Consider the following 14,156-nt stretch of genomic DNA (forward strand, 5'->3'; position numbering starts at 1 on the left):
TGTAGTGATACCCGCCCTCCTGTATGGCTCAGAGACGTGGACCATATACAATAGACATCTCAAATCATTGGAGAAATGCCACCAACGATGTCTTCACAAGATCCTGCAAATCCCATGGGAGGACAGACGCAACAACATTAGCTTCCTCGACCTGGCCAACATCCCCAGCATCGAAGCACTGACCACATTCAACCAGCTCTGCTGTGCAGGCCACATTGTTTGCATGCCTAACACAAGACTCCCAAAGCAAGCGCTCTACTCGGAACTTCTACACGGCAAGCAAGCCCAAGGTGGGCAGAGGAAACATTTCAAGGACACCCTCAAAGCCTCCTTGATAAAATGCAACATCCCCAACTACACCTAGGAGTCCCTGGCCAAAGACCGCCCTTAGTGGAGGAAGTGCATCCGGGAGGGAGCTGAGCGCCTCGAGTCTCGTCGCCGAGAGCGTACAGAAACCAAGCACAGGCAGCGGAAGGAGCGTGCGGCAAACCAGTCCCACCCACCCTTTCCTTCAGCGACTGTCTGCCCCACCTGTGACAGAGACTGTAATTCCCGTATTGGACTGTTCAGTCACCTAAGAACTCATTTTTAGAGTGGAAGCAAGTCTTCCTCGATCTCGAAGGACTGCCTATGATGATGATGGAACTCCATGAAGTAAGAATGTTAAATGTTATGGCTCACGTGTCAGCTTGACCAATCCCACTCCCCAGCTAGACACTAAAATGTTGTCCTCTACTTGCAGATGTTGATTCGGACAGCACCGAGCAATGCACTTCATCCTCTGGCACACAAAGGCCGGGTGTGACACCAACGTCTCCCACCTCCACGTTGTCACCAGCCCAAAACACCAGCTCCTTCCACAAGCCCCCCCAAGATCACCCATATCCACCGCACTCACCTCCGCCACCAGGAGGGAGAAGTGCCAGTCTTCGAATCACTTGAGGTCGAGGAGGTGGAAGAGGAGGACTCCAGCCTCCTGACATGTGTGCCACCTGTCCGGCCAACATCGATGTCGGGGTCCGACTTCTTAGGATTCGAGTCGGACGAAGCAGGAGCAAGTGCTGGGAGATGCAGAGGCCATGCCGGAAAATCAGCCAAGCCGCAAGCACCCAGGATGATGCAGCAATCCGACGAGGATGGAGGACGGCTCGCAGCAATTCAAGAAATGGTCCAGCTGTCGAGGACGAGCGTCGAGCTAGGTCGAGATGTGCTGCAAACCATGGCTGGGATAGCTGCCAGCATTGCCACCTTTGCTGAGCAGCATACTGCCAATGTGGAGCGGCTCATTAGTGCGGTGGAGCACAGCACTGACTCTGTTGAGGCGATGAGGCAAGCGATGGCTTCTGGTCATGTCATGCAACCCCCCCGAGCCCAACCATCAAGGCTGACTTATCCCGAGGAGCCGGAGATGCCGGCGCCTTCAATCACGGCCCCTACAATCACGGCCCCTACTGTCTCTCCAAGACGAACACATCAGCAGCACTCCAGCTACCCTCCTGCACAACGTGATGGAGCTGAGGCGGTGAGGGGCAGGGGTGTGGCCCATGAAGAAGACGATGGGCCTCACGTCGAGGGGGGGGGGCGGGAGGAGAGGAGAAGAGAGAGGTGGTGGTAGTGGGTAGAGGGTTGAGTGTTGGTGGTGGATATGTTCTTTACTCCACATTAAGTTGTGGCTGTTGTTTCACATGGGTCATTGTCAATGTCACTTGACTGGTCTCAGAACAACTGTACATACGTTGGATTCAATTGTTTGCATGTTGTCACTTTGGCATGCTGCACTATTCAATACAGTCACTTTTTTCACCCACTCTTGGTCAGTTTCTCATTTTTGCATTATCTGGGGTGCGTTCTGAGAAAACGACAAATCTCCTTCAGGTGTACTGCTGTATGAGGAATCTCTTGCCCTCCACATATGATGCGACTGTTTAATGGGTCCTGTCATCAGGCGATTGTGATACGACAAGTAAGGGTCATCAATGCAGGAAGGCTGCATTCAATGAGACACAGTCGCACAACTTGCAGGGCAGACATTAAGGCTTGCACTTCAGTCCACTTTTTCTTAGGTCCAACATCACTGAGTCCTATCCCTGATATCACATGTTCCTCAGTCCATTATATATCTTTTTCCATCTTCTATACTTGAGGTGATGCTGTTCTCACTTTCACATCCTGCCACCTGCCAGAGCATTACATGTTCTTTTTTTCGCCTATTTACTCTGACAGAAGCTCACACCATCTGTACACTCAAGTTCTGTCAATAACTCTGTTCTGTCTGCAATGGTCTAAAAACCCTTATAGCGCATCTCCATGGAGCCTTTACTATGTTTCGGAACTCATTGCTGTTTCCTCTACCACACCTTCCCTTCAACGGAGTACTTTTCATTTACATCTGTGAACTCATTCTGTGCAGTTTAGGGTCGATCTGAGAACTAATTCTGGGCCTCTGATAGTGGTGCAGCATATGGACGCTACCCGGGATGAGCAGCACTGGAGCACGCTGCGCGATTCTCCCTACTGCCCGATTCACGGCCAGCTCGGACCACTTTTTGCCAGCGGTCCTTCTGGCGGGCAGGAGCATGATCTTAGAGGATTGTGCACGAGGAAAATTCCTGTTTTTGAGCCTCCGGCGCGGGCGGCAGGCAGTTGCGCCGGTGGTACCGAGGAATCTCCTGCCGTGGGGACCTGGGCAGTACTTGAGGACTCTGGGGGGGAAAAAAAGTGTTTTCGGGCGGAACCTCGGCGGCTTGGGCGGAACTTTTACCAAGTTCGGGCCCAATGACTTTGATACAAACACGCTGGAATTCTTAAATTATCTCTTAGGGCTCAAAACCCAGCTGAGTGGGTAGATGGCATTTATCCCAGAGTGTTAAAGAAGACTAGAGAAAGGATTGGTGAGACATTGACTATCATTATGAGCAAGTTACCAGTAGATTGGAAATGGGCCAATATGTAATGTACATATTGAGAATAAGATCATTAATCCTTTATGAAAGAAATAACATTGAGCAAGTTAAAGCTTTAGAATTTAAGCAGCTCGGTGTAATTAAAGAGAGATTATTGTAGTGATTGGGTGAACTCCTTGGAGAGAGGTTTGTTTTGACCACTTAAAATTTTCTTTAAACTTTTTAACAATTAATGCTGAATTGAGGCTGTCTTATGGGTAGTGTCATGTCTGGATATCGTGTAACTAATGGCACCAATTTTCTTTAGTAAAAGCTTCATGCTTTTTACGGTTCTTTAAACACTTTGGGGCCAAAATTCAGTTACCGCCGTTTTGCGGCAGCCATGCGGCGGAATTGAGTGGCTGTCGCGTTGCAGTCCAATGGCAGCCACGATCCAAATTCACCTCGGGAATTTTTCGGCCATTCCCCACTTCCACCCCGCTGCTACCGACCGCCCCAAGCGCGTCATCAAAGTGCGCACCGCTGTTCTCTCGCACCACCATCCCACTCCACATGAAATTTACCTTTAAAAAATCGACGATCCGCCGCGCGGTGCCCCCGGCAGCTTTTTCTGTCGGTGCACCTGACCCATGGCAGCGCGGCGGCCTTTTACGGGGAGGGTGCACTGCTGTGGCCGCCATGTTTTTTTTTGCTGGCTGACTTCCCGATCGTCCATAAATTATGGCCCCGGGTTCGGTTGGGCCACCAACAGGCCGCTGGCCCGGCCGAAACCCTCCCTGGTGGCCCAGTGGTCGAACTTAAAACATCGCCACTTCTCTCTCCTTTAAGGGAGTGGAGAGACGTGGTGTAGCACACGAGCAGTGACGTCACCACCACTCCGCCGCTGAGTGACTCCGTCCCACCCCCACTTCCGCCCTCACTAGTACTTACCGCCGCACTTCCGCCCCATTATGACCGACTTCCGGTTCACTGTAAAAAAAAAAAAATGTTCATTGCCAAAGAGGTGAAAATGGATCAAGAGTTCGCCTCGTCGGACCCGAGTGTAAAAGCATCAAAAAATGGTAGGTGCACCAGCTTTCTAGCGGGCCTGAATTTCGGACCCTTTTATATACTGCTGATCTGCAACTGTGTGCTAATTGAGATTTATTTTAACCTACTTTGAAAAAGTGACGGACAAGGAAAGAGAAGGTGACAGCTGGTTATCAAATGTGTTTAAATTGTTCAGTTTATGTTGAGTGCTGATTCATTTACATTTTATTTACAGGGTGCAATAATTATTCATGAAGTCTATGAAGAAGGAGCTGCAGCCAAAGATGGCAGACTGTGGGCTGGAGATCAAATATTGGAGGTAAAGGAGGGAGGTCAGGAAACCGAAGTTACTGATAGATTATGACTAAGAAAGCTTTTCAATGCATTGTAATCTTTAATATGCATCTTTAAAACTAGTGTAAAATCCCATTAAAACGTTTACATTCACAACTAGGACTAAATATTAACCAACTGAAACAAAAGCATTTGAATGGAAGTTCTCTGTTAGAAAAAATTAGTTTTCTTTACAGCAAGAATTGATACATGTACTCATGAGATGGCACAGTGGGTATATCATAGAATGATACAGCACAGAAGGGGGCTATTCAGCCCATCATGCCTGAGAGCTATACAAATAGTCCCACTCCTGTGTACTTACCCCATAGCCCTGTAATTTTCTCCTTTTCAAGTATTTATCCAATTCACTTTTGAAAATTACTATTGAATGTACTTCCACCACCCTTTCAGGCAGTGCAATAATAACCACTTGCTGCATAAAAAAATCTCATGTTGCTGCTGGTTCTTTTGCCAATTATAGAGGTCTATGTCCTCTGGTTACTGACCCTTCTGACACTGAAAACTGTTTCTACTTATTTATTCTATCAAAACCCTTCATGATTTTGAACACCTCTATTAAATCTGCTCTTAGCCATCTCTTCTCTAAGGACAGCAACCCCGGCTTCTCCAGTCTCTTCAAGGAACTGAAGTCCAGCATCCCTGGTACCATTCCAGTAAATCTCCTGTGCACCCTCTCCAAGGTCAAGACATTTTTCCTAAAGTATGGTGCCCAGAATTGGACACACTATTCCAGCTGCGGCCTAACCAGTGATTTATAAAGATTTAGCATAACTTCCTTGCTTTTGTACTCTATAGGGCTGAAATTCAGGCCCGCCAGAAAGCTGGCGCACCTACCTTTTTTTTAATGTTTTTACCATCGGGTGCAATGAGGCGGGCTTACGATCGATTTTCTCCTCTTTGCCATTTTTTTCGGATTGGACGGGAAGCCAGTCATAGTGGGGGCGGAAGTGCAGCGGTAAGTGCTGGTGAGGGCTGGAAGTGGGGGTGGGATGGAGTCACTCGGCGGCAGAGCGGTGATGACGTCACTGCGAGTGTGTATCACCATGTATCTCCTCTCATTTAAAGGGGAGAGAAGCAGCGTTTCTTTAGGTTCAGCCACTGGGCCACCAGGGAGGGTTTCGGCCGGGCCAGCGGCCTTTTGGCAGCCCGGCTGAATCTGGGACCATAATTGTCCGGCCGATCCGGCCAGCAAAAAGAAAACACAGCGTCCGCGGCAGTGCGCCCTCCCCTTGAAGGGTGGCCGCGCTGCCGTGGCTCTCACACAAGAAACCAGGTGCGCAGACAGAAAAGGCTGTCGGGCACCGCGCGGCGGATCATCGACTTTTTTTAAGGTAAATTTAGTGCGGAGTGGGATGGAGGTGCGGGAGAACGCTGGCATGCGCTTTGATGACACGTTTGGGGCGGTCGGCAGCAGCGGAGCAGAAGTGGGGACTGCCCGAAAAATCCCCGAGGTGAATTTGGATCGTGGTGGCCAATGGACTGCAACGCGACGGCCACTCGATTCCGCTGTATGGCCGCTGCAAAACTGCGGTAACGGGCCTTATCCAGACCCTGTATTTCGGCACCCATGCCTCTATTTATAAAACCAAGGAACCTATATGCTTTTTTAACAACCTCCTTGACTTGTCCTGCCACCTTCAAAGATTTGAGTACGTGCACCCCAAGGCCTCTGTTCCTGCACCCCCTTTAAAATTGTACCATTCAGTTTATATTACCTCTCCCCATTCTTCCTTCCAAAATGCAACACATTGTTAATCTTTTCCGTTACTTCATCCAAGAACTCAATCAAGTTAGACAAACACGATTTTCCTTTAATAAATCAGTGCTGGCTATCATATACTTTTCCAAGTTCCAATTAATTTTGTCCTGGATTATTGGGCTCACAATTGGCTAGGAGTTGCTCTGTTTTTTTTGGAGCAACTTGATTTTTCTGGAGTATCTTAAAAATCCCCATTTTGCACATTCAATTTGTGCTAGTGTAAGTGAGTTAGTTACAATTTTTTTTGTTTAGTTTAGTTTTTTTCAAATGGGGGCGTTACCAGTCAGCTATGCCCGTTTTGGCCACTTTGGCCAGCAAATAGTAACTCCAAATCTACTTAGGCCAGCATATATGGCCAAAATTGAGCCCATATTATCTAAATAAAGTCTACTTCAATAAATAAGATATTCTCTCAATGTTCTTCCATCACTTATGTTTTTTCACAATAGCACCAGGTGAATAGGCTTGACAAATGGTCACCACTGTTCACAAGAGACAAAACATATTAATTTTTTTCAAAATATCCAAATAAAAAATAGAAGTAAGTCAGTCCTACCCTACCCTTCATCTTCAGCCCGGGAAAGCAGCGGGCCGGCCTGTGCGGTAGGCCACTCGGCCTGGGATAGGGGCGGGACGCACCAATAGTCGGTATGATGATGATGATCGGGTCCCACGCTGCAGCAACACACAGAGGCTGGGGACGAGGAGCTAATGCGCATGCGCGCACACTCCAACGTGCATGTGCAGACATCCCGGTATTATTTTCAGCACAGGACGCTCGCTCCATCCCCGACCCAACTGGCCACGCTGCGCAAAGACCCTGGAGAGGCCGGACAGCGGCCAAAGTGGGGAGTGATTTTTTTCGGAGCACTTTTCAACGCAGAAAAGCGGTGCATCTCCAGTGAGTGCGCAGAAAAAAGGGATGGGCCAATTTTGAGCCCATTGTCTCTAAAAGTTCCCTCACCATTGATGTTAGGCTGACTGGGCTGTAGTTGCTGGGTTTATCCCTCACCCCTATTTTAAACAGGGCTGTAACATTTGCAATTCCCCAGTCCTCTGGCACCGCTCCCATGTTTAAAGGAGATTGGAAGGTTGTGGCCAGAGCCTCCGCTATCTCCACTTCTTTCAGCAAACTTAAGATGCATCATAGCTGGTCAGGGTGATTATTCTACTTTGAGTGCTGCCAATATTTTAAGTACCTCTTTATCTATTTCATAATTGTCCAATTTCTCTACTACCTCTTCCTTTACTGTGACATTGGCAGCATCAACAACAACAACTTCTATTTATATAGCGCCTTTAAAGTAGTAAAACATCCCAAGGCGCTTCACAGGAATGTTATAAAACAAGATTTGACACTGAGCCACATAAGAAGATAGTAGGCCAGATGACTAAAAGCTGGTCAAAAAGGTAGGTTTTAAGGAGCGCCTTAAAGGAGGAAAGAGAGGCAGAGGTTTATGGAGGGAATTCCTGAGCTTTGGACCTTGGCCTCTGAAGGGGCAGCCACCAATGGTGAAGCGATTAAAATCGGGAATGCTAAAAAGGCCAGAATAAGCGTAGCGCAGCTGTCTCGGGTGTTGTGGGGCTGGAGGAGATTACAGAAATAGGAAGGGGCGAGGCCATGGAGGGAGTTGAAAACATCCTCTTCTTTTGTGAAGACAGATGCAGAGTATTCATTTAGTGCCTCAACTATGCCTTGTGTTTCCACTGGACCATCTCCTCTTGGTGCCTAATTTGTCCGACCCTGCCTTTAGTTACCTGTTTACTATTTATATGTGTTCAGAGTAGACCTCAGATCAGGCAAAGGATGGCCATCCGCCCCAGGCAGGTGATACTTGCTTTAAATGGAAAAGTTGCAGCCAAATGCCCTCATCAACTATGTGACCTCATTTTAACTAAATCTTGGGAAGTATGCATGGCGCCTACCTGGTGGAAGACAGCAGAGTGGACAAAAGTGGCCAAGGTAAGTATAAAAATATTAGTTTTCTGAGGAATATTTATGACCCAGAAGGAGCAGCTCATCTGAGACCCACAAGGCATTCAGCCTCCCCAGTCCCAACTTTACCTCTCCCTCCCAGCACTGGCACCCACAAGGAACTCCCCCTCCCAGCACTAATTGTGATGGGGTCCATTCCCTTAGATCTCCGCTTCCTCGGACTCCGAGCCCTATTACTTCCCACTGGTCCTAACGTCACTCCTGTCGGTTTTGGGCGAGAGACCGTGCTGCAGTCTTTAAATGAAGTCCGGGCCTCATGCTGAACTCCCTATGAGGAGTTCCCTCCTGCTTCAAACACACTCCGAGTTAAAATCCACCATTTAGTCTAGTGGGCTTGAGGTACTGTAAAACTCTTAATCAGTCTATTAACTATGTCCCCGATATTAATGGGGAGGTGGAGAGGGTGTGGGGGAGCATGGTCGTGTCTGCAAAACCCGGCAGGACCAGGGACGTGGTGGCTCTGCCCATCATAATGGCAGGTCCTCATTTAAATAACATGCTGCAGTCTCCCGCCTAACAGCCGGCCAGATTGAGCTCGAACAAGCGGCATGAGGCCGCAGCCTCCGACCCGTGGGTAGGGTTTCCAGCAGTTAATGGGAGGGAAAGCTTGGGGCTGTGAACTAGATGCGGGGAGGGTGGGGTGGGGTGGGGGGGGGAGGTGAGGCTGAGTGGTCGGGGCCGCTATTGGGAATGGGGGAGGGCGAGAAGTTAGGACCATCATAGGGAGAGGGAATGGGTGGAAGCTGACAGGTCAGGGCAACGATTTGGATGTGGGCGGCAGAGGAGCACTCCTGACTTTCCTGGCCCACCAGAAAACCTGAAAAATAAATGTAAAACTTCCCTCTGGAAAGACCCCCATGTTTCTGACATTAGATTGTTTAAATTCAGTTTAAATAACCTGCCCTTGGTACAAAAGATCTGTGACCAGCAGTCAATGGAAACCGTTGATTCGCCTGGTTTTTCAGCTGCAGAACTTACTTGAACACATTTTTAAATTAGTTTAGTTCAGTCATCTTGAATCCGCATTGGCCATGTTCTAGTCCTTAATCAATTACACTGATTCATGGGAGATTTTACGTTTGGGCTTATGCAATTGAATTTGTGCAGAAACTTGGGTGTAACTTCACCTCGGCCAAACTGGCGCAGTGTCCAGTGCATTTTCCCGATTGTGCCCCCAGCGGAAATTTCAGGCCATAGAATTTGTTTTATATTGACAATGTAATTTCAAATTCCATTATATTTCCATAGGTTAATGGAATTGATTTGAGAGTCGCCACTCATGATGAGGCAATAAATGTTCTGAGACAAACTCCACAAAAAGTTCGGCTGACAGTGTACAGGGATGAAGGCCATTATAAGGAGGAAGATATGTATGACTTGCTGACTGTTGAATTGCAAAAGAAACCAGGGAAAGGGCTTGGACTGAGTATTGTTGGAAAAAGGTATCAAATAAATTCCATTCACTGGATACAAATTTGATTGCGAACAAGGACCATTTGCACAATTTCCTAGAAACTTCACTGTCTTATTACAATACTTGCTGTTATTCAATAAGTATACATTTCAAATGTCAAAACTTGGTATTAAGTTTAATAACAACAACTTGCATTTATATAGCACCTTTAATGTAGAAAAATGCCATGAGATGCTTCATAGAGGCATAAACAATAAAAATGAATGCCGAGCCAAAGGAGGAAGTGTTAGGAGAGGTGACCGAAAACTTGGTCAAAGAGGTGAGTTTTAAGGAGGGCCTTAATGGATGAGAGACAGGCAGCGAGACGGAGCTGTACAGAAAGGGAATTGTAAAGGGAATTAGAAAGGGGCCCAGGCAAGAGAAAGAAGGGGGAGGTTTACAAGAGGCCAGAGTCAGTCAGAGAGTTCAGGGGGATGATTGTAGGGTTGGAGAATGATTCAAAGGTACGGAGGGGAAGTCCATGAAGGAATTTAAACATATGAATGAGCAATTTAAAATTGAAGTTGTTGGGGGGAACCAGAAGCCAATGTAGGTCAGCGAGCAAAAGGTTAAGATACGGGCAGCAGAGTTTTGGATGAGCTCAAGTTTACGAAAGCAGGCCAGGAGGTGACACAAGGCATGACTGAGGGTTTCAGCAGCAGATGGGCTGAGGTGAGGATGGAGGCGGGTGAAGTTACAGTGGTGGAAGTAGAGAGTTTTGTGGTGGAGAGGATATGAGTTCGAGAGCTAAAATGTTTATAATGTAATACAGTATTTAAGACTTTATTCTGGAGGTGCACAATTATGGCTTGCTCTATGGCAAAATAATGTGTTGAAAATATAATTTATATAGTTAGAAAGGGGATGCATTGGCCCCTGTCGGGAATATGATATTGGCAAAAGCATAACCAACCTGGAGAAGTGAGCATACACGAAGCATAAGATGGTTATAACATTTCTGATCACAAAATTATGATGAAACTGTTTTTTGCTTGTATCCTAAATAGTGCAGTAAAATGTAGCAGCATATAGCAAAATTCTTACCTGTCTTGACACAAATATAGTACAGTTCCTCTGTACAAAATAATTGGCAAGAATATAGAATACATTCGCGGTAAGGTATTTTGAACCAAGTATCGTTACAAACCTATTTTATCTGTTTATGCCACATTTCTGCTCCCGGATTAGTTACGGTTGAGCAGTGAGAAGACACTACCACTTCACCCAGAAACACAGTTGGTTAGAATAGTATCACAGCACCCAAAATATATGACTTGTTTTTGATCTCTTCATTAACCGATATAGATACCTCTGCTACAGAGTATTCTATACATTACTTTTTTGGTTTATTTGTTTTTATTATAATTATTTGTCAACTGTAAAACAGTACTGCATTGGCCGTACAGACATAAGATTTTGTTGGTTAACACTAATATTTATTTTTCTTGCCAATTTTTCTTCCCTCCCCTGAAGGAGTACAATTCTGTAGGCACTGGACGCACCCTCTGGTACCTCACTAAATGGTCATCATTCATGCCTGGACAGCGAGTGTTGACAGACTGTTGAAGTACAATAGCAACAACTTGCATTTATATAGCACCTTTAAGATAGACAAATGTTCCAACTATGGGAGCATCTCCACTGATCCTATTCTCACCCAACGCCTATCTATGTGTATTTCCAAAAGGGGTTACTGTTTAGAAGCAGACCCATGGCCACTTCCACCATCTCTTACCCAGGTGGGCTGCGGCAATTGTAGCATCCCTGGCTGAGCTAAATTCACTCCGCACAGGTTAGTATTGAACCATGTAGCTCAGCCGCTCACTGCTTTAACCAGCTGATATTGGAGAAAAAGGCCCAGAAATTCCGCTTTCTCCTTCCCGCGGACGTTTGACTAGATTTTAGAGAAAAAATACGCACCTACCTGAAGGTGCTGCGCCCGCTCGGCTTTCCGATGCACAGGCCTCTTGCTGCGCATCGCAGCGCGTGCACGTCGGGACATGCGCAGGCCTGGAGCTGGGCAGCCAATCAGGTATAGTATATTCTCATTCATAGTAATAGGAGTTTCGTAAGTCCAAAACTCCTATTACTATGAATGAGAAACCCCCCCCAAACATCCAAAACACGAATAAAAAAAATAGAAACTATGCACTACATATTTAAGATTCATTTAAATTAAAGTTATTAATGTCTTATAAAAAAATATATTTTCCTGATTTTTTAAAAAAGTTTTTTTAATTATACCTTAAAATAAACTTACCGTTATGGGGAGGGTTTTTAATAATAAAATATGTTTTCATAACTTTATTTTTATATGTTTTTGTGTGTTTTAAAACACTTGCGCCTGTAAAAGTAGGCTATGCACCTGCTTTTTCAGGTGCAAGATATTTGAGGACATTTGTATGCGTAAATATCGCAAATTTGCAAGTACAAATGTCCTCACTCCTCATCTGGCTATTCTCTGTCAAGCTGCAGCTTGACAGATCGGAAAAGCCCGTTTTCAGCGCATGCGCATTGCATGCTGAAAACTATCTTTTCTGATGCCTTCCCGGGTCCGTAGAAATTTTGTATGGACCCGGGACATTGGAATTTCAGGGTCATAATGTCACACATTTTATCCTCACTCGCTTTATATGCTGTTTGCGGTCACGGTTTCTTCCTATCTGAATAGTTTTGCTTAAAATTTTCATTAGTTCACACAGGTATCTCTACTGTTGAGTGTTCTGTACAAAAAAATACTGGTTTTGTACAGGACCCTCAGTAGCAGAGATGTCTGAGTGGACGAGTGAGATGATCCAATGCAAGTAAAGTGTTTTGGAGGCTGAGATAGTATGTGGGTAGGTATTTTAACCAACTGTGTGTCCTGTCACAATTCAGATATAACTCGCTCCAGATCATGAATGTGACACAAAATGGAATAGTTTTCAACAATCCTATTTTGTAAATCTCTTGCAGTTGTTATAGCTGATGGTTATTTTGCACACGAGGGGAGATTTTCCTGGTTCAGTACCCAGGCACACTGGATTTCCAGGGTACGGTGAAAATTAGATAGATCAGACTGGACGCTAGTAAACAAAAAGCCTGACTTCCCTTACATTTAAATTAGTAGAGGAAAACCAACGGGTTGCTTTGCAGACTTACAGTCTAACATGCCTGATTTTCCACAGCGCAGAGACGATTCAGTGTGCCCGGTACAGACCCAAATCTCCCCCAAAAAGTCATGGAATATTTGTAACCAAGCCCGGATCATGAAAATAATCTTTACTACATTGAGAACTTACTGTTAACAGAGGCTGTTTTTTCTTTCTTTTGAGCAAAGCAGCTGCTCAGTATTTGTGGAACCTGACTAAAGTCTGTACTTGTTTTATACAGAAATGATACTGGGGTCTTTGTGTCAGACATTGTGAAAGGAGGAATAGTAGATCTGGATGGAAGACTTGTGCAAGGAGACCAAATACTATCTGTGAATGGAGAAGATGTTCGAAGCGCAACCCAGGAGACTGTTGCTGCCATGCTGAAGGTCTGACTAATGCACAGAGTATAATTTAGCAGGGATTTGTAAAAAGTTTGACCAAGACCTGTAATTTTAATAATGGAGAAATTAACGTATTTTGATGGTGATGTATTCTCATTATTCGCACACCCACTCATGCCCTCTTTTGTAAGGTTTCTAAAACTGGAAACGCCTGTTTTTTTTAATGCGGAAGTACATTTTTAGTATCTATTTATAATTTTGGCAAACAAGTGTTTCAAGCTCCGGATGCCGTTGCTTAATAGTTCTGTATCCTTTACGTCAGACTCGACTTTTAAGAGTGAGAGAAATGTAAATGAATTCAACGCTTGTAGAAACATTTGTCTGAGAATTGTTCAATTTTCCAGTCATTTAAATGACAAAAGAAAAAAGTTAAATCTTTGGATTCATCTCCAAATGTGATGTATAATAGGCTGATCCATGATGCTGGTGTCAGTTACAGCACTTTAAAAAAAAAAACTCATTTCAAGTGCTTGTCTCAAATGTTTGATTCACAAGACATAGGGGAGAATTTTAATCTGGAGGAGCACAAGAGGTTGAGTGTGGGTGGGTGGCTAGATCCAGAAAATATATGAGCGCGTCATGAAGCTGGCTCCAACTTCTGCATTTCACTCCAGCATGTTAGACTGTACCCAAATCCCTTGGGAGAGGCGGGTTGGCAATTGATATATGTTAATCGCTCAATCTAAGTGATATTGACATGGGTTTTGCACATTAATTTTGGGTCAATGGGTTTCCTGGGCTTCCTGGAACTCGCCAGTGAAAGCAAGGTGAGAATACAGCATCAATTGAGGGGACTGAAGCCATGACAGAGAAAATTGCTATTAAGTATTCAGTACTCATGCTGCTTTCTTATCTGCTTCTGGGAAAGGATTTGTTCACAGTACTTGTGCTGAGAGGTTACATTACACATGGAGGTTACTTTATAAATTTTGGAGGTGTCATCTACACTTCGGGAGTCTGATCTGCACTTTGGAGCACTTTGGGTGCCTCTTGCGATGTGTTAGATTGGACCTCAGACGAGGACCAAGATGAGCAGCAGGAGCTGCTCACAGAACTGCAGTTCCACAGGAGAGAAGGGAGCAGCAGAAAGGTGCAGTTCACAGGAGGTTATACCTGGCACACAA

General features: G+C 45.5%; 1 protein-coding gene across 10 annotated transcripts in view; it reads left to right on the top strand.

Moving 5' to 3' along the window:
* Window positions 1-14,156, top strand: part of LOC139270052 (multiple PDZ domain protein) — a 401,342-nt gene that overhangs the window by 318,196 nt on the left and 68,990 nt on the right. For all 10 annotated transcript variants that reach the window (XM_070888410.1, XM_070888412.1, XM_070888415.1 and 7 more), the window contains 3 exons: window positions 4,168-4,251; window positions 9,293-9,486; window positions 12,870-13,017. In XM_070888410.1, coding sequence (XP_070744511.1) covers window positions 4,168-4,251; window positions 9,293-9,486; window positions 12,870-13,017 — 426 coding nt within the window. The remainder of the gene's footprint in view (window positions 1-4,167; window positions 4,252-9,292; window positions 9,487-12,869; window positions 13,018-14,156) is intronic.

This window comes from Pristiophorus japonicus, chromosome 1 (genome assembly GCF_044704955.1).
Source record: "Pristiophorus japonicus isolate sPriJap1 chromosome 1, sPriJap1.hap1, whole genome shotgun sequence".
Classification (NCBI taxonomy): Eukaryota; Metazoa; Chordata; class Chondrichthyes; family Pristiophoridae; genus Pristiophorus; species Pristiophorus japonicus.